The sequence below is a fragment of the Caretta caretta genome, chromosome 10 (genome assembly GCF_965140235.1).
Source record: "Caretta caretta isolate rCarCar2 chromosome 10, rCarCar1.hap1, whole genome shotgun sequence".
Taxonomy (NCBI): domain Eukaryota; kingdom Metazoa; phylum Chordata; order Testudines; family Cheloniidae; genus Caretta; species Caretta caretta.
In genome coordinates this window covers 8402387-8428037 of record NC_134215.1, presented here as the reverse complement: position 1 = coordinate 8428037, position 25651 = coordinate 8402387, and the positions used below count along the sequence as shown (strand labels likewise).

General features: G+C 38.5%; 1 protein-coding gene across 3 annotated transcripts in view; it reads left to right on the top strand.

Annotated features, from left to right (window-relative positions):
- Positions 1-25651, top strand: part of USP22 (ubiquitin specific peptidase 22) — a 188753-nt gene that overhangs the window by 107307 nt on the left and 55795 nt on the right. For 2 of the 3 annotated variants that reach the window (XM_048866741.2, XM_048866744.2), the window contains exons 3-5: positions 2005-2118; positions 2651-2695; positions 7593-7694. In XM_048866741.2, the coding sequence (XP_048722698.1) occupies positions 2005-2118; positions 2651-2695; positions 7593-7694 (261 nt within the window). The remainder of the gene's footprint in view (positions 1-2004; positions 2119-2650; positions 2696-7592; positions 7695-25651) is intronic. The other variant, XM_048866743.2, reaches the window with a different exon arrangement.

The following is a 25651-nucleotide window of genomic DNA, read 5'->3' as shown; positions in this document are numbered from 1 at the left end:
TTGAAAGAGGATGGCTAATAGCATACATTGTTCAAAATTGTTTGTTTGTTGCTGAAGAAAATGAACAATAGATAACACTGGTAAAGTACAACCCTAGTGTAAACTGATATTGTACAATTCATACCACTACTTCTCCAGTTTAATTATGACCTTCTAACATTTCTTACTGTCTCGTTCCTGGGTTAGACCTCAGGTTAGACTCTCAGCCACTTTAATGATATTCTCATAAAGTCGTTATTATTAATTTGTTTTCTGATAGTGTTTAAATGCCCCAAATCAGGATCAGGAGTCCATTGTACTAGGCACATACACAACATAACAGTCCCTTCCCCAAATTGTTTACAATGTTAACAGAAAAGATAGACAAGTGTGGGGAAAAGATGTAGCATATAAGCAGAGTGATGGCTGGTAAACACCAAGTCAATTCCTTTTTTTTAAGTTTCCCTTTTTAAAAGTATATATAGTGAGTTATAGTGTGATCGGGGATCAGGATGAATTAATAAAGCTTAGGAGTGAAAAAAGGAAGACTAATATGGGGAGGGGAGGAAGGGAAGGTTAAAGGGGAATATGACGAGCATAAAGAGTGAAGTTGCAGCAGAGAGACACTGAGGAAAGGGTTGAGGTGGTTTGAAGAAAATGTCCTGCAATCATCAAGGAAGAAAACATGTCTAGAATTAAAAAAAAGCGGGGGTGAGGAGGATGGAGAATTGGTCAGGAAGTTCCAAAAGTTCTGGTAATGATGCTACTTTAAGTTCTAGGTGAGCTAATGGAGCCTCTTGACTACAAGAGGCTGACTCCACCCAGTTTGTCTCCCAGACTGGACTGGCTGGGGCAGGGCAGGGAACTAACTGTATGAACCCTGGTGCACTGGGCATGGGGGAACCCCAGAAGGAGATCCCCGCTTTGTCTGGGGGCAGTGAGCAGCACAACCCCAGTTGCATTTTGTTTTTAAAATCTGATAATCCTCTTAATTTGATAATGGTTTCCATTGTAGAAAAATAATTTTAATTTTGTCACCTTAAGCTGGGAATAAAGGAAATTCAAAATCAGAAAAATGGAGGAACCAGCATCTTAGGGGAAACAGTGGTGGTCTTCTCAGTTGTCCTAAGGATGCAAGTCATGCTCTGTTGCTGTTCAGAGCTAGCAAATTCATCATTTGGCAGCACCCATTTGAATTTTGTCACTTCCCTAAGTACACTATGGTTTGATCTGTTTTGAATGACTGAGAATCAACAGCTTGCTATGATTAAAATTATTAAATTTATTTCTATCTCATCCAGTGTATTAATAAAATGTTTTTTGCCTGGTCACCTGACACTTCCTTTTATTACAGTTCTTTCAGTTATTTAGTGTCCTGCCACTATTTGACCTGAAAGAAAGAGGACTTTTGTAACATTGGTCATAATTAGCTTTTTCTCTCAATTTTAATTTGGAAAAACTAACGTTTGCAGTAAACAGCTTTGCAGAAGATCATTGGCCTGAACAAATGTACTTGAAATTTTTAATATATTTGAATGTTTAGTGCCTGATCTGTTTGAATTTTCATTCAGGTTTTAATATACACTTTGAAGTTATTTAATGAATTTGAACAAAAACACCTGCGTTTTCTGTTTTAGAAATAAGAAAAAGTAAATTCACCCCAGCATATCAACTCTTCAGATTGTGGTATAAAACTAACTCTGCATGCCTAGTAATCAGTTGCTTTAATTATGGCTTTTGGTTACTTGAATCTTGCATTGTACTTATGTATTGCAGAATACAAGGCAAACTTGAGCCAGCTAACACTTTTTATCATTGGTGGCTTCTTCCTCTGGCTTTAACAGTTAGATAACTTGTACTGTAACTGAAAAATCCCCAACAGGTTTTCCAATTTCTATGTGTATAGACATTTTTGTGAAGGACATTGGTACATGGAAGATAGAATGCCAAACCTGGAAGCCTTTATTCTAGATTTGAACTCTCACTCTCTTTCTCTCTTTTTTTTTTTTTCTTTCTGTTTTGCAGCCATAGACCTTTTGTATGGGGGTATATACTGCTTTATGTGTCAAGATTACATATACGACAAAGACATGGAACAAATTGCCAAAGAGGAACAACGGAAGGCTTGGAAATTACAAGGTTTGGTTTTCATGCCTGAATTTCTTATTTGTTTTTAATCATACCTGTCCCTCCCATTTGTCAATGGCAAAAACCAGTAAGGGGAAGAGAGAGATCTTTAGGGACAGTAGTGCAGATTGTGGGAGAGACAGATTTATAGATATTGCTGTCCAAGAGCTAGACGGTTAGTTTAATATGTGCACCACACTAAATTATAACAAAATTTTATTTTTTTAATTGCAACATAATATAAAATCCTCTATCACGATCATGGACAACTTACCTAATGTCATCAGAGTGAGATCTATATCAGGTAGAAAATGTAACAATCTACCTCTTAGACTATCTTAGGTATCTCAGGCAAGAAATCTGTTCCCCTCACATGAAATGCCACCTTTGTCTGTGATTTTTTTATAGAATGTGCCAGTTTACATACACACCCATCTTCTGATTGTACACACACAGTATATGTGTAAAGATATTTACACACAAATATATGTACACACATTTGTTTTGTTATTCAGTTTGCTTTCCCTAATTTTTTCTTTTTTAGCCTTCACCCCAACAGTGGTTTCTCACTACCAGTGTACAATGACAGGTAAGAGGCGTGGGCTAGCGACGCACTTCACTAACAAGCGTCCCTTTGCTGATTATCCTGCCATGTTAGACATGAATCATGGTTAAGAATGCCAGTTTTATAATGCAGATTGTTTTCCTCTTATTTTGGTTATGTTCCAGGGGTCCAGTAATAACAATGTACTTAATTTCGCATATCCTTTCCTTGATTGAGCTACTCCAAAGCAAATATTTTCCTTTTTTGGAGGGGAGAGGACGTAGAGATTCTCTTAACCAATCTCAGTAGTCTTTAAAGGATCTCTCATGGAAGCTTAACATCTTCCATTTTCAGTGGTTCCTAGAAATGTTTTTTCTCAAAGTGGAGAAGTCTATATTTGAAGGCAGACCAGACCGTTTATACCCAATTATACACTGAACTTAATGAATCTGACATTCCTTTCCAGTGTGATAGACCTAGCCAGGGGCTGATATGCAAATAAACTATTCCCACCCTGAACTTAAGACATCTTTTAAGAGTAGCAGCTGTACGTATATTAAGCAGACCTTAACTGGAACATTCTTGGTGTATCATGAAACAATAGCTGCATATTGACTTACTGCTAAAAAAACCCAAATTCTCCTTTTTGCCCCATACTAGTATATTTTGAAGCAGTTCAGTCAGAGGAAGGGAAGGTAGTAGAGGATCTTAGAACAAGACAATCATGGCATGAAATGCTTTCCTACAAAGTATTTTGTTGCAATTATCTGGGAAAGTATTTTTAAACCTTGCATTTGGTCTGTGCTCCTCTATCTTTAATAACTCCTCAAATCTGTTTATAATTTGCTGTCTTGAGCCCAAGAGTTAATCAATTACGAGAGCAAAACAGTTGCTCAGGACACAATAGGAATTTTATGGACTTTTTCTCTCCTTCATTTTAATGAGTAAATTCAAAGAGCATTTTCTTAATTTCACTGTCCCCAGGAACAGTACCTCTGTACTTTCTGAATCAAGACACACCAGTGTGCCTTCCAACAGATGTTAGCATTTTTAGAATAGTTCCGAAAGAGTTATGTACCACATTTTCAGGTGCAGGAGTCCAAAACAGTAATAAACTGTTAAGATAGAAAATGTAGCTACTTCTGTTCCTGAATTTAAAGTACAGGAATATGCAGTATAGATATTTTCTTTAAAGCTGTGGCATAGGATTCTCCATTTAAAATGTTTCATTTTGTAACTTTCCTTTGTGCTGCAATTTACTTATCAGACATTTTATTGAGGAATGTTGAAGAGACATGTGCATACTGGAGGGACGGCAGAGAATTGTCTTCTCCTCAGCCACAAGAACCTGCACTGTATAGTGGTTCATGTCATTTAAAAGACAGCAGAGTTATAAATAATCTCCAAATAGGATGCTAGAGTTAACAGTACTGCTCAGAAACTGTTTGAATGTCTCCATCCCCCACTGCACACTTCAAATGGTGAGATGGGCTTAAAAATGCAGAAGTTTAAGAATAGTAAATTCAGGTTTAGTATTTGCCTTCTGGTTTTTGTGCTTTTAGTGTTCACATTTTCAGTCTTTTCTCCACAATCATGAGAGCTAGAAACTTTTTTTTAAAGACAGCTGAGATTCTAATGTAATAACATGACTCCAGGAAAAGAGACTTTAAGAAAAACCCTGAATATCACAAGACTTGTGATTAAAATGTTTAGAGTTGGAAACGCTGGAATAATATCAGAACAAGTTGAAGACAGGATGTTCTGGGTAGCCAGACCCACAAGTCCAGCCATAGTTCAAGATTAAATCCTCAATTCTTAGATGCAACTATAAGCAACAAAACAGTGTTAATGTTGTAATTCTCCCATATTTCTCAAGTATTGAATGTTTGCATATTTAATGGTGAGGAGAAGAAAATGTATTTGGGTATTCTGTGTGTCTCAATTCCTAACTAATGTTCAAAATCTGGATTTACTTCAGAATACCAAAATCATTAATCTATATTAATGAGTGCCTGCAAAATAAGTTTTGTTGGTTTTTTTTTAATTTTATTTTAAAAACTAGAACCCAATAAAGCCTCTGAAAACTCTAAATACCTGGATATATGGCCACTCATTAAAATACCTAAATAAACTTTAAAACGATTTCTGAATGGAGATCTCATATGCCAAGCTGCAATTGTTAATACCTATTTTACAACACCATTTTGAAAACAGTGAGTTTTCTCTCCGGTAGTAACACTGCTTTCCCTTAACCATAAGTGGGAATTTGTACATGCCTTGAGATTTTCAGTCTATTTAAGATTGTTCATGTTGCAGATTTTAGTGCACTCTTGTGTATTTTCATACCCCCGCCCCGCCATTCCTGGGAAAATGTGAACCATTGCCAAAGAGTGGGATCAATTTTTCCATATGTTTTGGGGGGCACACTCGATTTTCTCCTTACATTTTATAAAAAGAATAAGTGTAAAGGGAACAGGAAGGCTTTGAATCTGCTTCCTTCAGCTCCCTATCTCTGCTTTAAACTCTATTGCGGAACAAAACTTGTGACCTTTCTAGTGAGAGGTTTCCTGTAAAAGAGATGTCACACCTGTTTTGCTCTTGATGTTTGTCCTGGCATTTAACTTTGTGTGTGTGTTTTGTTTTGTTTTTTTTTTAATTACTACTTAAACAAGACTTAATTGCTTCACCCAGAATCCTGCAAAGCTGTCAGATCTTTTATTTACCTTGACTTCTTTAAAATTACTTGAGGACTCAGATTTGCTGTTAAGCGTTTGGATCCCAAACCTACAAACACTCAGGCAACATGCTTAACTTAATGCATATAAATAGTTCCATTGACTTGTGTGGGACTATTCACACACATAAAGTTAAACCACCTTTGAGTGCAGGATTGGGGCTTTAGTGTTAATATTTTCACTCTTATCCAGTAAACCCAATATTTGAACATACTGGATGTGTTTATTGTTTGAACAGTCCCATTAAATAATTAACCAAAGTCCTGTACAACACCTATTGACAATGTATACTAAATTGGTCATTTTTAAATTGTAGCATAACTGAATTTTAGACTTACCAGGCTTGCAACTGGCCAGTCCAATAGCTGGTAGTACTAAAATGTTGGAAATAATATAAAATTCTGACAGTTTGCTTGCAAAACCATGTTATAAATTAATACAGAAATATTGTTAATCTGAAAAGATTTGCTGAAGCTGTCTATTGAAAAGCTTGTTGCAAGCCAATGTTCTGTCATATGTGGACTGTCCATATGTGTGTCTCTGTAATGCTGCTTCATTCAGCATTTGCCTGTGCATACTGTATAGTGTATTCAAAGCATTGCAGCTGTTTAATCTCCTCAATCTGTTACATGGTAATTAGTTTCCCTTTTTATTTTCCTTGTATTTTTCGTTAATGCTGAACCTTGGGAAAAGGGAAGGGGTGTTTGTTAGTTCTTGTGCTCTTTCATTAAAAATTGTTGAGTCAAATAAAGTAAAGAGATATATGAATCTACGTAGATTTGAAGTTTGTTGTCTTCATGAATCCAAGAATGCGACCTCAGTCATATGCAGGAACCTTGAGGGTCAAGAGTAACTATGACTCAAACATTTTGGATGGGTAACTTCTGACAGGCAGAGCTATTTCTGAAAATGAAGATCAAAGAGCTATTAAAAATGAAACATGTACCATGCAGAATATGTAAGCCTCCAGCTATATTTTCTACTCATCTTCTTTTCATGTGTATGATTTATAATTTATTTTCTCTAGCACAGTACTGTTTCATCGATATGCATTCTGCACAGAATAAGATGAACTCTAATTGACTTTAATCCTCAATTTTAGAATAGATTGCCTGTCTTTTTTTTTTTTTTTTTTAATATGCCAAAATGCTTTTGTGATTTACTAGCCTTGCATAGCAATTTCTCTTTGCTGCATAGAATGCTGCAGCAGCCTTTAGCTGGTCAGCTCTTGGGTCTTTTATTGTTGCTGTAGTTTTCATATTTCATATTATACTGTAGACACCTTTGTGCCCACATCTAATCTGTCCTGTTGATTACTGGCTCTCCTGACTCCCCCCTACCCTCCAGTCCCCCAAACAAAATAAATGTTTTTGAAACATAGCATTGGGGGCTTTTATTTTAAGAAAATAATTAATATGACAAATTTCAACTACAGCTCTTGAGAAAATAAAGTTTTTCTCTGGGTAGTGGGGAGTTAAATTAAAAACCCCCACTACATCTAGCTATATTTCTGGGGAATGTTAGGGTATTCGACCTTCATTCTACTAGAGTCTCTGTTTGCTATTACCCAATACTACAATGGCATAGTGAGAGTTATAGCAACATACCCCCTAATACGTGATGAGGGAATACACTATTAAGTATTTTCCAAATCCTCTAAAACCTGCTTTGCATCTATTAAGAGTAAGGCTGTAGCTGTCCGGTACGTTGGATCTATTTTGGCTTATTTACCATATTTGTCGTTTCATTGAAGAGATATGGGGACAATTGTCTAAGTTGCCCTGTATCTCAGCCAATCTCTGTTTAGCCCCAAGACATGCGGTTGTGCTGGCAATATGACCCCCTTGAGCCCAAAGAAAATCATGGACACTTGAAACAATAGATAATACTGGATTGGCCTTCATGCTGGGGTCCTTTTTAATTGGAGGTTTTTTCATCCATTGGTGGAAAGACTGTTACTTGGAAACAGATAGATAGGAATTCTATACAAGTAACTGCTTTTGTGTACTTTTAGCCCATGTTTATGGGAACATATTGTCAAGGTCAATTGCTGCCTTTCTGAACAGTAATAAAAAGCAAGCTGGCTATTGTCGTTTTTTGTATACTGAATCCAACCTAATGGACAGTGCATCACAACCTTTTCTTGAAAGTATCCTTTCAGCTGTTCTAGCTAACAGCACCCTGAAACTTTCTTTTCATCTGCTCAGGCATTGGAGAGAAGTATTCAACATGGGAGCCAACCAAACGAGAGTTAGAATTGCTACGACACAACCCCAAGCGGAGAAAAATAACCACAAATTGTACCATAGGTAAGTCAAGGAAACAGTTTTTCAGATGATTACTTCACCAACAGCTCTTTCAAAGCCCTGTGATGTTCTTCTTGCCTTTCAAGGTTTTAATGCATGTGCTTGGGTTGTCTCTTACAATTGTTTTTCTTTTTAAATGTGTCATGTCATCTGAATGACCACTGTGTACTGAATTCCATCCTCTCTTCTCTATAGAAGGATGTGTGCTGTGTCATTTCAGATACTGAAGATAGTAATTTCCAAAGGAGACCTTCAAAGTAGGAGACTCTTAAGCCCTGTGTATACTAGGAAATTCTATGGGGAAAAAATACCCATTGATGGTACCACCAGTTCAGCTGAAGTTTTAATTGACATGGTAAAAACAATGGGAGCTACGAGAACTAATCTACACGAGAGCTCCCATTAGTGCTACCACCAAGGCAGTTGCACCAGTGGATTTCTCTTGTTCAAACATAGTCCAAATTACATCATCCTTTCACTTGAGAGCTTTTTTTATTTACCAAATAGGAGTTTCAGTCTTTTTACCAGATGGGAACTTTGACTTTTTCCTTCTACTTTAGAGGATCCAGAAGAGAGGAACAAAAATGATAAAAGGTTTAGAAACTCTGACTATGAAGGAAGGTTTAAAAAAAAAAAACTGGATATGTTTAGTCTTGAGAAAAGAAGATTGAAGGCAGACCTAATACATCTTTAATATAGTCTCCTGTAGTGTTATAAAGAGGATCGTAAACAATTGTTCTCCATGTCCACTGAAGGTAGGACAAGAAGTAATTGGCTTAGTCAGCAGCGGGAGAGGGTTATGTTAATATTATAAAGCTTTTCCTAACTTTAAGGAGTAGGTTACCAAGGGAGGTTGTGGAATCCCCATCATTGGAGGTTTAAGAACTGGCCAGACAAATACCTGTCAGGGATGGTCTAGGTATACTTGGTCCTATCTCAGCACAAGGGGATGGCCTAGATGATCTCTCGAGGTCCCTTCGGGCCTTACATTTGTATAATTGTATGTTGAAAACTCCAGAAGGGGTCTTTCAGATTCCTATTTTGAACCCAAATCACATAGTCTGTTCTCCAGCTTGTTTGTTTTAGATTTCAGTTCCTATATTCACAGATTCCAAGGCGAGAATGGATCATTATGTACAAATCAAATATTGTAGCGCACAAAGTTAGTATACTCACTTTGGAGCCAAGAGCTATCTGAAATGCAGGCATAATGAGAGATGACTGGGAAACAGCTGGGGAAGAGAGGAGAAAACATGCATAAGTTCTCACAAAATGTAGATACTATTTTTCATCAAAACTTCCTGACCAGCTCTAATGTTGACTAAACTGGTCAGTAATAATCCTGTGGCTGTGTTTTCTTTACAGTATAATGCATGCTAACATTCAGTTGAATGTTTGAAGTATGAAGATTTCTGAGATTAGGATGATAACCGTAGGCCCAGATTTTTACAGGTATTTAGGCATTGCTCTGTTCAGCATTGCAACGCCCAAGTCTCATTTTCAAAAGTGACTTAGGAGCTTAAGTTCCATTTCTTTCAATCTGACTTAGACTCTTAAGTGCCTGTCACTTTTGGAAATGAGACTGAGTCAGTTAAGTGTTGTAATGCTCAGCGGAGCAATGACTAGATTCCTTTAAAAATCTGTGCTGTAGTCACTAGAAGCAGGAAGCAGTTTGTGAAGTCCTTAAATTTTGCCTCATTTTTCAAAACTACTGTAAGCACTATGTTGTCATAAAGTGCATCATCTAATGTTCATACCTTTTCACCCTCCAAAATTCTTTGGGGGTAATGATGAATAAAATAATAGTTTTATATACATATTTCTAATACAGTAGTGCATAAATAATGCAATACATGTATACAGTACCTGAAACTCTGGATTGAGAAGCAATAATGTGACTTCAAGAAAAGAAGTCAAGATCTGGGGATAGAACGGTAATGTCAAGGAAAGGACATCTATTTTTGCAACAGTAGAGCAGAAAAAAGGGTTGAAACACACCTGGACCTTGAACACTTCAAGCAGCCTAGGAAAGCATTCTAAACTTAGCTGGTTTGTTCTCTCTAATGCTTATTCATTTTTGGACTTGATTTTTTATGAAACTGTAATATATTGTATAAGCACTATATTACTAATTACTTGGCTAAATGAATTCTACAGGACAAATGGAAGTGGATTTGATAAACTGTTAAGGTGCATCTGACCTTTCTGAACGATGAAACGTTTTTGGATGTTTCTCTTTCCATTTTGATGGAATGAGATGTTCATTCTTAAAAGACTTCTAATTTTTAGTCTGTTAAAAGGGATGGTTCTGACTGCATGAAATCTTTTACACACAGCATGGGGGGGAAAGTGCTCATGAAACACAGGGGATAAGGGCAATGACTGATGTCTTTACTTCTGCAGGCATGCTTTTAATAATTTCTCCTACTGAGCCCTGGAGCTGTCCGTATGCCAAGATTTAAAAAGAGAAAAAAATCAAAGCACCCAAGAGACTTAATGCAGTTTTGGGCTACAGTTAAAAGCAAACGACTTGATTTCTTTCACCAAAATACATTAGGGGTTTAACGGAATAAAATGGTCATTGTCCTTAAGCTTTTTCTCTGTATCCCCGGCTTATTGCTAAATCTGTACCTGTGTGCAGACTGAAATGCTGCAGCTACCTGGACGTGCCCATTTCTCTCTTCTGATGCTCATTTCTTCAGACATCAGGTCTTTATTGATCCATAATAGACCTCTGTTTCCTCTTCTGAGGTAGATAAATGAGCCAGAGAACATGCATAGATGTCTGATTGTATTGGCTCTGATAATGAAACTTATGCTGATAACCAGCTGTATGTGTCGCAAGCCTATTGATTGATTCTGGTAACATGGAGAATCCAGTTTAGACTAACTTAATGTCTTTTACCTTTTTGTAAAGCTGATTTAAAAGAAAAAAGGCAGATGCTTGCTTTCTCCCCCTCTCCCTTCCTCCTGGTGTATGCCCAGCTGGATTATGGGAATTGCATTTTGGATTTTTTTAACTTCTCAGGTATGACATGTTGAAATGGTTATTGAGCCTCTCATACTGGTTCTGTATAGCTTTAAATGATGTATACTTGTACTGTAACTAATGAGGATGGCATGGTATTCCTGGAATCCAAGACAATACAGACTTGGAGTAGCTTGGAAAAATATGTACGTTTGTGGGTTATCCATGGGGGAATTTTGAAAAGGAGGGTTTGCCATAGTGAGAACTTCACTAATATGGATTGTAATGTACTGGAAGCTGGTTCAGAGGTATAAAATAACCATCTGTGTGGTTTCCCATTAGGTTTTACACCATTAGTCTTTAAAACACATCACTCCAGAGTCATGTGGATTTTTAACTCCCTGGCAAAGTCTGCTTTGCACTGCAAGTTATTTTCCTTCTCTCGTCTTGTAGTGCTGAGAAATGACCTTTTGTGGCTTCTTTAGTAGCTAGCTGGCTCTGTGGACTAGCTTTTCTGAACTGGCTGAACAGCACAACAGCAGTATCCTCAGTCTTGCACTGGCACCATAAATTAACTATGTGGAATGAACTGCCATAAGATGAGGTTTTTATCACTAAGAACTAATAATTCACCAGTGGGAATGCTTCCATCTACCTTTTATTTCAGTCAAAATAAAATTATATTTCCTTGTACGTAGTAACTTTAAAATTTTGACCAGTAGTGGGTAAAGAACCTCTTATATACATCATGAAAAGACTGATCTCCAAGAGTTGTTGGATCTCACTGGCCCTACAGTCTCTCTGATTTTTCTTCAAACTGGATATCTGTATCTCTCTCACCAGATACTTGCGTCCTAACCATGAATATACACACAGTAAATTTTTTGCTGAATCACTTTTGTGCCATTGTGCAGATTAAAATAGTTCTAGCAGTGGTGCAGGCTGGAGAATCCTAAACTTTTACTGGTTCTTGCTTTCTGGATGTTCACCGAAGAATCAGCCTCACAGTTACATTTGCCTATCTGTGAAGTGACTTTGGGACAAATTGCTTAAGAGCCAACAGTGAGCTCAGTGCTGATGCAAATAATGACACATGGTCCCTGCCCTAAGGATCTAATCTAGATTAGACAGGCAGTTCAGTAGGCATATAATACATGGGGTGAGTTTGCAAACTTGAAATGTTGATAGTCATTATTTAGTCTTTGCAGAATTAAATAACATCTTGGTTTCGGATTCAAGACGTACTGGTTTGGTTTGATAAATTTCTGACGTGCTAATTACACCCAAAAATCCTTAAGGACAATTTGTGTATGATAAAATTTAGATAATGCCACCCTACTGGATTTTTTTTTCCAGACATACAAGGGAAAACTCAATTTTTAAGTCAGTCTCCTGTTGCTCTATGGAGGCACTACACTCAGCTAACCTATCAAACTACTACATTCAGATGTACAAGAGAGGTTTTTATTATGGGGGTGGGCTGGGTAGGAAGGAGATGTAGCATCTTTTGGGGGCCATTTTCATAGCTCATCTTCTTCTCATATCATTAGTCCCTACAAAAGATTAGTACTCCTGAGCAGACTGAGGTATTAGCTAGCCTGTCTCTAATTAGCATATGAAATGACTTTGTGGCTGAAGACTCTGCTACATTACCAGTAGAAAGAATTAGACTCTAAAAGCACATGGATAATTAGCTAGCTAGAGCCACCTGGGATTCCCATTTTCAGTGTTTCAAAAAGGCAGAGGGGGGAGCCTTTAGAGCAGAATGAGCAAATCCTTTTCAGAAAGAATGATGGGGTGTGGGGGAGGTGACAAAAACAATAGCTACATCGCAGTGGCAGGTGGTTTTTGCAGCTGTGTGACACCAAGCAGGATGACGTGAGAAAGAGAGGCATGAGTGGAATAAATATTGCAGCAGTGCTTCAGTGTAAAGGTGGCTAAGGGAGATGAACAGTGGCCTGGAAATTATATCTGGTTCTCTAGACAAGCAACCAGAAGCATTGCTTTATCTTTCAATGTTACATAAACTATGCATGAGTAGCCATGCACAAGGGCCTAACTAGAAAAGACTTGAAGATGTTGTGGACTGCATTAATACTTTAAAGTATTTTGTGAATGTGCTATCTTTTTGGTGTACTTGCTTTTTCGTCTAAGACTTCTTAAACTAGCACAGATGGAAAAGGGGAGCGAAAACACTCTGACACAGTACAGAACTTTTAACACTGGTTTAAATTTTAATTGTGAGTTGGACACGTTAGTGGGCACATATTTGAAATGTGGCCACCTATGAAATGCATTTAAAATGGATTTCAGTTCTCTAACTTTTAACTTTTTTTTTTCCTCTGCTTTGTCGGGTTAAACAACATTTTGAATCAGTCAAAATGGGGTGCATAATGTCCTCTTAAGTGCTACCCAAATACATGCCTCCTGCATAAATACTATCCACTCATCTTACCTTGTAACTACATCCACCATCCATCTGGAAAATTGTTAATTATTCCCTACGTTAATTAACCAATCCTAAAATATCCTGCGATACAGCACCAAATACAGTGATAAATGTTTTATACAATAAACATTCCTTTTCCCTCAGGGAAAGGTGTAAAGGCAGAAAATGAATTTTTATGTTTTGGGGCGGGAGGCAGGTTTCACTCGCTGCAATATTCTCTTTCCCCGAATATTTACGTCCTCCCATCAACTTTTTGAGTATTGCCCTATGAAGGAAAAAAGCCTGTTGTTTAAAATAAACAAAAAATGTTTGTTTTTATTTACTCAAAAAGGCACATGTATGATGTCTAGACAGGCTTTCTGAAGGTAAACTACAGCAGTAAACCCAGTTGAACAGCCATCAGTGAAGGAAGAACCAAAGTAGCTGCTTTAGAAGTTCAAAAAGATTTTGTTGCTTCTAGAAACATTTTTTCTTGTTAACAGTTTGTAAAAGAAGAACTCACAGATTTCCTGTTAAACAGAATCCCTGTATTTCTTTGGTCATTTGAATGCACTTCACCTTGGTTGCCAAATCTGACGACCCTCCAGAAACTATTCAGGTGTCTGATGTAATCCCACAGGTTCGCAGTGCAGTTTATAGATTTCTATTTACAGGTTTCAGTAACAGATAAATCAAAGTTATGGGAGAACTTTCCCTTCATGATCATTATAGTCATGTGAGTGAATCTGACAGTAACTGACAATATTGTTACAGAGAAGCATATATTTTCATGTGCATTTATGTTAATCTCTGCTAGATGTTAACCCTGTCAGCCTCAGAATTCACCTTATTTTGCAGTATACAAAATGGGCACAGAGCAAACAAAATACCACTTAGCTCTGATGTAAATATGTACCTTGTTCAGTTTAGAGTGAAAAAAAGATATGATAAGAAATTAAATTCGGAGGTATCACCAGGATTATTTTTAGTTCTATTTGTTGTACATAGAATGTGGGCACAAAAGTGATGTGAAAGTGCCAAAAAACAAAAACTAGGGAATCATAATGTCTCAAAACTTGTGCCTAGTATTTTTGTGCACTTTACATAAACTCAGCTCTACAAGATAGCATTCTTTTCACCACGTGATTGAGATTTTTGTAGGAAAAGATTTCCAACAACGAGACAAAAGGAAAGGTATGGTTTCACTGCTGAAATGAGAAATGTTTATTTTCAGTGAAGAGGATTGCTGTGTCTGGTAAATGTTGAATGCTGTCTCTTCATTTGATTTATAGCATGAGAAACGACAGTAGTCCAACTTTATCCCCAAGGGGTGAAGGAGAAGACTTTTATAGAATTCAGGCTTTTATTTGAACTTTGGAAACAGATTAATTCATTAGGACATCCATCATGGTAGTTTACGATCAAATTAAACTTCAGAAGTTAGAGAAGCGTGTCTTACTGCAAACTCTATTCTCACATCTGGATATAGTGTTTGGTGGGACATTTTTTAATCATTCAAATAAAATATTAAGTAGGCTACTAATCTCCAGTGGGAGATCCATGTAAACAAACAGTTTTTAAGCAAATAGAATTGTGAGCCATTTCTTCAGCTGTAAGTATACCGAGCATAGTGGGGGCAGAGATAGAAAGAGACACACACACCCATCTTAAACTAATAGTAATGGTAGAAAAGCATGATGTACTGTCTGGGGAAAGGGAAATAGCCAGCCCCCGTACTATAATGGGTCCTTTACAGACTATCAGAAATATTGCATTGAATTTTCATAAAGAATGTTTGTAAATCACTGCAGTACCATCTACGGTTATAAATTGAGCTGAAGAAAAAAATAATTTTAATCTTTTTAAATTAGATGTTAATCTTTTGAGATAAACAAGCATTTTTCCCAAATGAAACAGCTGATATTTAGTTTGTTTAACTCGGTTATCTTTTCTTGACATAGCTTATTAGTGCTACTTTGTTACAGGGAAGTTACATCTAGCAGTTGATAACACCTTTGCATCATCACTTTTTAAGGCAAATGAGCATTTATTTGCTCCTGCATTTTAAGGGAATCCAGAATTTCGTAGCAGAAACCAAGACTTGCACTTCTCTTCATATTTGATCTCACCGCTTATTAAAATGGAGAGTTTCGTACCTCATGAGCTTTTGCTGGACACGCTAATATGAGCGCAACGCCTTGACTTCTATAAGGGACCGGTGTTTGTTTTCCTCTTCTGATTACAGTAACCTTCGCTGGGCTTATAGGTCTGAATTTGAAGCAAGGGCAGTTTAGGTTGGACATTAGGAAAAACTTCCTAACGGGGTAGTTGAGCACTGGAATAAATTGCCTCGGGAGGTTGTGGAATCTTCATCATTGGAGATTTTTAAGAGCAGATTAGACAAACACCTGTCAGGGATGGTCTATAATACTTAATCTTGCCATGCATGCAGGGGACTGGACTAGATGACCTATTGAGGTCCCTTCCAGTCCTACGATTCTATGATTCTCTAGAGTTGTGTGTGTTTCTTGAGATGGCAAAATTGGTGTACAAATAAAGAAATAAACAGAAAAAGTGGCCTTGCACGCTATTAGAAATGCAGGTAGGGAAAGAAATAATATTTTCCAGGTAATGGCAAATTACTTATTTGACAGTGTCCTTTTTTTAAAAGAACTAATTTTGTTTTGCAAACTGGGTGCTTATTTCTATTTTGTATTCTCATTCGTTCCCATTTAGTAGAAAATATGAATTAGTTTTCATCGTGAATCACTTCCATTGCTATAATGCCCAAACTTTAAACAATCCGTAGATGTTGTTTTAACATGTCAGTTTATAAAATAAAACTCTGTGAAAGTAGAACATGACTTTTTCTAAATAACAATATTTGTATTTCACCATAAACCCATAACATAACAAAATTCTTGGTAATGGATTTCTTACGGTTCCTTGGCTCTGAAAAATAGCACCTTGCATTTGAGAACCAATCTTTCAAGACAGTGGTGGGTTGAAGAAAAGAAATAACTACACAGCCAAAATTTGAAGCACAGGAATGTATTTGTGAGGTGGAAGTGGATGTATTTAAAGCAAAATCTTCTATAAACTTAATTTCACAGTTCAACACTTTCCAGGGGAGAAAATGGAAGTAATAACTAGTGTGCATGGGTGCAATTAGAAGGCTATTTTGAATTAGTTAAATAAGTGATAGCAGTTGAGGAAGATGCGTCTGTTCCTTACTTCAGAAGTCTTCATACAGCAGGTGAAGTAGTGAACACAGGGATTGTAGATGGAATTGGCTGAGGTTCCCTTATGTTTTTCTCACCTGATTGTGGAAGATAAAGTATTGAAATTGCACAACAGTCTTACCTGAAAGAATAAATGGGGATGTGAGTAGGTGCATAAGTTCCTGCTGCATCACGCGCACAGGCTTCCCCAATACCACTGGGGCTGCTTACATGTCTTCCTTGCTACAGTTCCTATGACAAAGCCAATGTGTTGTCTCTTGGGCTGTGGCTGTTGTGGCAAAGGGACTTTTTTGAGCAGCCTTGATGATGGTAAGTTCTCAAGAGAAGAAATGTAAGCAAGGCTGAAGATTGAAGACCAGTGAGGTTCCACAAGAGAGACTGCTTGGGAGGCAAAGAGAGAGATTGCTTTGGAGCAAGCAGGACTCCACATCCAGTTGCTTACAGAGCTGAGGATAGGTCCAAACAGAGCATTTGGGATTGCCAGGGGTGGTGCTGGTGATTTGTTTATGTTGGATATAAATATTTCAGTCTGACACTGAGGAATAAAGTCAGAGGATCTAAACATCTTTGTTTTGCTGCTGTACCTGCTGAATCACTCTCACTGTTTATTCAGAGTAACAGCCGTGTTAATCTGTATTCGCAAAAAGAAAAGGAGTACTTGTGGCACCTTAGAGACTAACCAATTTATTTGAGCATAAGCTTTCGTGAGCTACAGCTCACTTCATCGGATGCATACTGTGGAAAATACAGAAGATGTTTGTTTTTGTACACACAAACCATGAACAAATGGGCGTTTATCACTACAAAAGGTTTTCTCTCCCCCCACCCCACTCTCCTGCTGGTAATAGCTTATCTAAAGTGATCGCTCTCCTTACAATGTGTATGATAATCAAGGTGGGCCATTTCCAGCACAAACCCAGGTTTTCTCCCCCACCCTCCTGCTGGAAATGGCCCACCTTGATTGGGACCTAAAACATCTTAAAAAAAATTGTATGTATTTGGCTTCATTTATTAATAGTTTGAAGAAAGAAAGCCTTGATATTGAATCCCTCTTACCTTCAGTTAAGGTGTAGGAGCAAACAGTACATATCCCTCTGACACCTACTAGGTCTAGCAAAACCAGGGAAGAGCTAAGACCATGATCCAGTTGCTCATAGGTTTAAAAACAAAAGGGGGGGGGCAGTAAATAAATCTTTTTTTAAATATAAACCTTTTTTAAGAAGTCGGGTCTAATCTATCCAATGCAAAGAAGAGGAAGAAAAAATAATCCTTTGAGAGTCTTGTGTTAGTGGCTGTAGTAAATAACTCTATTCCGTTCTGTGTATCTCATTGTGCTTGATAAAAGAAAATATTAAGCTAATGACATATGATTACATATTTTTTTCTGAATCTACTTTTACAGTCAGTAAACTGTAACTGTGAAATGCTTTTGCTGTTTACTGATCCTGTTTGGTGTTTAAGGATGACCTCAAAGTATGTGTTTTTCTGCACTCCTCTTCCCCCTCAAAGTTTGTTCTCTTTTAGAAATAACGGTATCAAATCTTTATTCCCCTGCTTTTGCTTGATGGACTGAAGAGCTAGTGTTATCGCTGAAATCTGAGTGGCAGCTTTTTCAGCCTCGGCTGAAGGAAGGACACCAATTCCTTCACCGAGTTTTTATCCCAATATTTGCTCTAGAGTTTGAGTTTTAACAAATTAAAATGTAAACCAATTGACCTCAACATCATCTTTGTTCCTAATGGGTAACTAATATGATGCTTATTTTTATTTTTAAAGGCTCCAGAGGTGATCCTGGCGACTACAGGCTGGTATGCCTAACTTTGGTACCACCAGATTGTCTGATAATTCTTTCTTTACTATAGTTTCAACCAAATAGATGATCATGATATGTTGGGGAAGAGTCAATATGGCTTTTCTAAAGGGAAATCATGCCTCACCAGAATTATTGAAGGAGGTCAACAAACGTGGATGAGGATGATCCAATCGATAGTGTACTCGGACTTTCAGAAAGCCTTTGGCAAGGTCCCTGGCCAAAGGTTTTTAAGCAAAGTAAGCAGTCATGAGCTAAAAGGGAAGGTCCCTTCATGGATCAACAACTGGTTGAAAGACAGGACACAGAGTAGGAATAAGTGGCCCAGTGCTATTGAACATACTCATAAATGATCTGGGAAAAGGGGTAAACAGTGAGGTGGCAAAGTTTGCAGATGATACAAAATTACCCAAGATAGTTAAGTCCAAAGCTAACTGCAAAGACTTACAAAGGGATCTCATAAAACTGGCTAACAAAATGGCAGATGAAATTCAGTATTAATAAATGGAAAATAATGTAAATTGGAAAACAGAATCCCAACTATATATACAAAATGATAGGGTCTAAATTAGTTGTTACCATTCAAAAATGAGATCTTAGAGTCATTGTGGATAGTTCTCTGAAAATGTCTGCTCATTGTGCAGCAGTAGTTAAAAAAGCTTAGAAACTACTAGGAAGGGGATAATAAAATAAGATGGTAAATTTCATAATGCCACTATATAAATCCATGGTATGTCCACACCTTGAATACTGCGTGCCGTTCCAATTGTCCCATCTCAAAAAAGGTGCATTAGAATTTGGAAAAGTATAGAGAAGAGCAACAAGAATGTTTAGGGGCATGGAACAGCTTCCGTTTGAGGAGAGATTAAAAAGACTGGGACTGTTCAGCTTGGAAAATAAATGACTGTGGTGGGGGATATGAGAGGTCTATAAAATAAGGAAGTGTTATTAACCCATTCACATAACACAAACCAAGAGTCACCAAATGGAATTAATAGGCAGCAAGTTTAAAACAATCACAAGGAAGTACTACTTCACACAACGTGCAGTCAACCTGTGGAACTCATTGCCAGGGCATGTTGTGCAGACCAAAAGTATAACTGGATTCAAAAAAAAAAATTGAAGAAGTTCATGGAGGATAGGTCTACAAATGACTTAACCATGAGCAACCCCCATGCTCTCTGAGCCTCTTACTGTTAGAAACCGGATCTGGATGACAGGGGATGGATCACTTGACAAATTACCGTGCTCTGTTTGCTCCCTCTGAAACATCTGGTACTAGCCACTGTCAGAGACAGGACACTGGGCTAGAAGGACCATTGAGCTGAACCAGTGTGGCCGTTCTTGTATCAAGTAATAGTTCTGAGTTTTACGTACTATCGTCTCCCTTCTAGCCCTCCAAAAAAATGAGTCGGTCGGGCCAGTGTTCATCTTGCCGGTCATTTTTCTTCTTGTTGATCTCCCTTCGTAGCAAATGGGTTGGGGAGGAGGTTGCTAGGCAGTCTTGAAATGTCATCGGTCAAGAGTATTTTTAGCAGCCCCTAGAAACGAGATACATTTTAAGGTGGCATTCTTGGAATCGCTCCCTGCAGGAAGAGACCTACATACTTGCTAGTGTCCATTGTCTGTAAAACTTCGCCAATTGTCTGGGAGCGCTGTTCGAGGGGGTAATAAGCTTTGACGCCTGAGGATAAATGTCTGAGCTTGACAACAAATTGGCATTGAAACGAATATTTGAAATGACTTGCTAACCACGTGGGTTCTAGCAAGAAATATTTAGTTTGAGTCATGCTTGAAGATTTGATTGGCTGCTGCTTTGCTTTGTAGGTTTTTCGCTTTGAGGCAGTTTTCTTCTGCACAGAACAGTTTGGCTTAAATCAAGACAGCAATCTTAATAGGACCTCTTTTAAAATATAAGCATGTTCAGTGCTCTCCTGGGAGTTGTGGTTTTTCATACAAGTCATAAAGAATTCTAGTACAGGTTATTTGATTGTTCTCTTTAGTATTTGTATGTTTATCTGTGTTTTAGCAGAGAGAAATGATACCGGTAAAGAAAGACTAACAGACATCAGAAGGCTTGGTTCATATTTATGTGTACTATATTGCAGTGCATTGCAGAGCATGAAATTTGGGATTACAAGCTGCAAATTGAGTAAAACTGAAAATATCTTGCTGCAGGGGCTTCTGCCTGTACTAAAACTCCTGAAGGCTCTGTGTGAGGCTGAGCCTCTTGAAATTATTTAGATGTGAAATAACCAGATGAATGAAATTGAGGTTGAATTATCCTGTTTTCCTCTATTGGGAAACTGTCGGGTGTATTTGCATAGTAAACATTCTAAATTTTGTAACCTGAGGTGGTTACTAGCTCGCCCTCTCTCATCTTCAAATCTCTGTATGTTATAAAGGATATGATTTGGAAGGCAGCCTTGTCCAGCATGTACAGCAGTAGACTGGTAGTCCAGGACTTGGGCTTAACTCCAAATTGGTCATCTGGGTTCCTAGCTGTGTATTATTGGGGATCCGATCTATGATGATTACCTGATGTAGAAGGCCAAGTTGGCTGATCAATGTGATGTTGGACAGTCTTTCCAAAGTAACACTGTAATAGCATTTCCCGTGGGAAAGCTGAGGTTCTACTGTATGATGACTGCTGGCCCTTGATTTCGGGACATTACTGGAAGCCTTTTAAGGGATTCTGCTGACATAATGCAAAAGATTCAGTCTTAATTCATGGATGCTGTCACAAATACAGGGAAGGCTGCACTTTATAATCCTTTGTCTGTCTAGAGTTCCCCCTTTTGGAGTCAGGTTTCACTACCTTCACCCCTCAGTCCTTCCACTCTTACCATGCAGTCCTTCCATTCTTAGTCTAATGAGACTCTTAGACTCATTAGACTGAATCTCTGGGTTGCAGCCTTGCTGTTTACCAACTGTTACCCTGATGGGCCAAACTGGGTTTGGCACCTGTAAGCCCTTTTCCTCTTGGGACCAGTGATTAGCAAGATGACTCAAAATCAGCTTCTTCAAAACCAGGCATTATTTATTTACCCAAAGGTACATAGCACATGGAACAAAAAGTAAAACCAAAATACGTTTCTACACAAATTTCCCCTTTTAACTTTCTTTGCCATCTTGGGTGAGTCCTTCTCAGTTGTCTCTGTCTCTGGGGTGGGGAAAAAAGACTGCTCTTTGGCAGCATGCTCTGGGTGTGCTAGAGGCCCAACATTTATTGTCTTTCCCCCTTCCCCACTCCAAAACAGCTTACCCTCCAAGTCCATTTGTTCTCTGTCTGGAGCCTGGCAGAACAAGTTTATTCCTCTATGGAGGGGGTTGTCAGCCAGACTTCAGTGGGAGGTGAAGTTTCAAAGAAATTCACATGTGTATTGTCTTTGGAATATGGTGATTTGGCTTATCGAAAGTCATTGTCTGCACTTCCTGCATATAGCCAGACCACAGCTTAAGTTTGAGTTCAAGCAGGTAGCACTACAAACTGAGCAGGTATAATTTTCATAACAAATAATACAGCTAACTCCCTCATTTTCCACAGATGCCAACAAAACTTCTAAGAGTGAAATGCTTGTTGATCCACTTATTTGTCTACTAGATGGTTATTTAGTGGTAAAGCAGTTCAGTTGTATTTTTACAGTAATACTTTGTTGCACTATAATCTGTTTGGGTATTCGTTATTAGCTTTATTGAACTATAAGGATTTACCCATTCCTCATTATTTGAGCAATTTCCAGAGGGAGTGCAGGCAATTTGAGTCTTGGTCACTGAACTTTTACCTGAGGAGCTTCAGCTACTTTACCTGGACAGTGTTTTAGATTCTGGTCCTGTTAGGACATCTTTATTATTTGGATTGTTTTATTTTTTTTAATTGTTGGGAGGACTTTGTAAAAACAAAAAAAACCCAAGAGCTGCCAGCTGAGAAGTTGTCTAATGTAGAGGGTGAAGGATCGTTTTCAAGTGCATATATAAAGGGTTATTAACTGGACCTCTTAAGCTTTAAAATAATAGAATTATTACAAATAATGAACATTAAGCATGCAGACGTCCCCACATCCATTGTTGTTGTCTTTTGTAGACCAAGCCTGTGTTCATCAGATATGCCAGAGTAAATAAACATACATACTTACACTGCTGTCTGTTCTCATCACTTTCCGACTGTTGCCAATTCCAGTAACCCTCTTAAAAACAACCTTTCCCGCCACTGAATCTAGTATAAATCTGTCGCTACCTCCCAAACATGGCCAGACCATGAAGAATGTCTATAATGAGAGTCAGTAGTTTCCTAGATTTTTTTTTTTAATGGAACAAACATTAGACCATTTAATTTTAACCTACTTAGTTCCTAGTCATTAGATATAGAGTAGAGCTTCCCAGTAGACCAGTAGCTCTTGTGAGGACAAAATTGAAATGGAGAGTGGTCTTGGAATTTATTTACCATGACCTGCTGTTCCATTCCTTGAAATCTGCAGTTAGCATTGGTCCTCTCGTGGACAGAAGGTAAACATGCCATATACTGGAACTAGGAAAATGTATAAACAGCATGTGGAATGGCTTATGTGTTGTGAATTATTGGTTGTTGCTCTGTGCCAAATCACTGGCAATAATTTGTGCGTATTAATTCATTTGGATGCATATAGTTTCTGTTGTACAGAAGCCGTTGGCAGTTAGCCTACACCTTAAGTTATTAAAACGTGAAATCTGTTTTGAGTGGGGGTAGAAACTTGTATGCAGCATATGGTGTGATATTGGGGAGAAAAAAGAAGGCTGTGGATGTAAATTTTATTTTGTCAGGTTAGTGGGAGTAACTCTTGTTCTTTAAAGATACCATCTGCGCAGAATTTTCATTCTTGCCTCCAGTGTAGATCATGCAGGAACTCTCCAAACATTTAAGTTTGGTTATTGGAGTTTTATTTTTTACCCTCTGATTTACCTACAGACTTGTTTAAGGGCTCTTTCCTTGCTAAGCACTTTCCATCTAAAAGTACCTCAGAGGCCCCAGAACATGCCAGCCCTTATAAATGTGACTGGCAAAACAACTAGACCTGAATTATTCAACTGGCTTCTAACGATCACAGCTCCACCTCCCTCGGCCCCACCTCTCTTTTCTGAAGTTGGATAGCTTTTGTCTCTTTTCCCAGAATTCCTGTCATTACCAAATTGTTATGCTCTAGTTCCTGGAATTTTGATGTCTTTGACATTGGGCTACATTGTGTTTGACACATGATAGCTCCTATTTCAGTAATTTTGGCTGTATTAAAAGCTTCTCCAGACTCTTATTCAACTCCCCCATTTTTGTAATCCGCTCTTACGCATTTCCATCCTTAGATTGAATGGAGATACACCATTGCCTTAAGGCTTCTGCCCCATTCTGCATCGTATCTCTGTGCTTCGTGCAGTATAAATGTTTACATGTGATTCTTTCAATGCACTCCTTTGTGGTACACTGAATGATGTTTGTTGTTGTTACTCTGGTGCCGGATGCAGCATGGAATGTAGCAATGCCCCTTCTGTTCTGTCTCTTTTCCAGTGGACTCCATCTCTTGATGCTCTAGGGATTAGACAAGCAGATCCATAGTGCATCACAATAAAACATTGAGTTCCAGTGACATAAGCAGATGGAACATTTTTCCACCACAAGATTTTGAGAGTTCCAGAGATGTACATACCCACTTTCAATAATGGGAGACCCTGAATCAAGTTGGTATAGATTGGTGTCCAGCTGAAACATATAGGAAAAGACTGGTTCTCTTTTAGATCTTTGTGCATTGATATGTCTTTGGTGCCGAGTGCTTCCAGAGGAGATCATTAGAACTCCCACTATGGAACTTAGTGTCTTATAGCTCCCAGCTTTACTCTAATTGGCCCTTTCAGTCAGACAGAATCCCTTCTGTGGGGCTTGGCACTGCATCAATTTCCTCTCTTGAGACTCCAGTGCATTGGTGCCTCCTGTGAACCTGGCCTCCTGCTGCTGCTGTGAGATTTGACACATCTGCTCCTTCTCTGCATGTTGGCACATTAGTGCATCCTCTAGTGTAGAGCGTGGAATGTTACACTCAGTAAAGCTTGGCACACCAGTACCTCCCCTTTAATGTCTGTGTTTATCTTCCAGCACCTTGATATGTGCATTGATGACTCAGGCAGGAGCCTCTGAGAACTTGGGAGCTCTCTGAGATTTTGACAGATTCTCAGGATATCTAAACATTTGGACAGGCAGAATATGGGTATATATTTTCTTACTAATGCAAGCGTCTCTCTGGTGCAGTGAGAGGGGGATACTCTTTGAGACATCAGCCTTCTCTGTATTTTCAGTCAGGAGTGTTCTAAAGCATGGCCATTTAAACAGAAGCAAGAGGATTCTCTACCGGGGTTGTCAGTGCAATCGGGTCTCTGTAGGTTTGGTGGTTTGACTCCACTATCCTTTTTTGTTAAGTGTGAAATCTCTGTTCTTATTGAAATGCAAGAGGTGCAAAGTCATGACTCCTGTCATAAGAAGCTTTGTCCTCACTGTGTTTTTTCTTGCCTCTTAAGGGAGCAATAATTTGGAACACAAATAATAATAATCGTACCTAGTTCTTCTATAGCGCTTTTCCTCAATCAGTCTCAGAACACTTTACAAAAGAGGTAAGTATTGTTATTCCCCATTTTACAGATAAGGAAATTGAGGCAGAGAGGTGAATTGACTTGCTTAATAACTGAAGAAGTGTCCAAATTGCCCCTTTTCAGGAAAGACAAGGATTGATTAGTTTACCAGCTCTCTACTGATCCTGACGTGCTGGTTTACCCAGCTGGAGATGGCAGTGGCTGGCCTGATCGAGTGGGAAGCCTGGCCACAGACCACTTAGCACAAAGACCTCTTGCTCCCCTGCAACCCAGAATGCGCCTGCCTGGCAGCCTGGTTCCTTTCAGGGCAGTGCTCTAGAGGCATAATGTTTGAGTAGGTATATTGTGAAGGTCTGTCTTTTCCAAGAAGAGCTTATTACTTAAGTGAGAGTTTATTCTCCTGCCCTCACTCTCACAGATCTTGGGAGACAGACCAGTCCTCACTTACAGACAGCCCCCCAACCTGAAGCAAATACCAGCAACCACACAACAAAAACACTAACCCATGAACCTATCCTTGCAACAAAGCCCAATGCCAACTCTGTCCACATAGGTTTCAGAGGAACAGCCGTGTTAGTCTGTATTCGCAAAAAGAAAAGGAGTACTTGTGGCACCTTAGAGACTAACCAATTTATTTGAGCATGAGCTTTCGTGAGCTACAGCTCACTTCATCAGATATATACCGTGGAAACTGCAGCAGACTTTATATACACACAGAGAATATGAAACAATACCTCCTCCCACCCCACTGTCCTGCTGGTAATAGCTTATCTAAAGTGATCAACAGGTGGGCCATTTCCAGCACAAATCCAGGTTTTCTCACCCTCCACCCCCCCACACAAATTCACTCTCCTGCTGGTGCTAGCCCATCCAAAGTGACAACTCTTTACATAATCAAGTCGG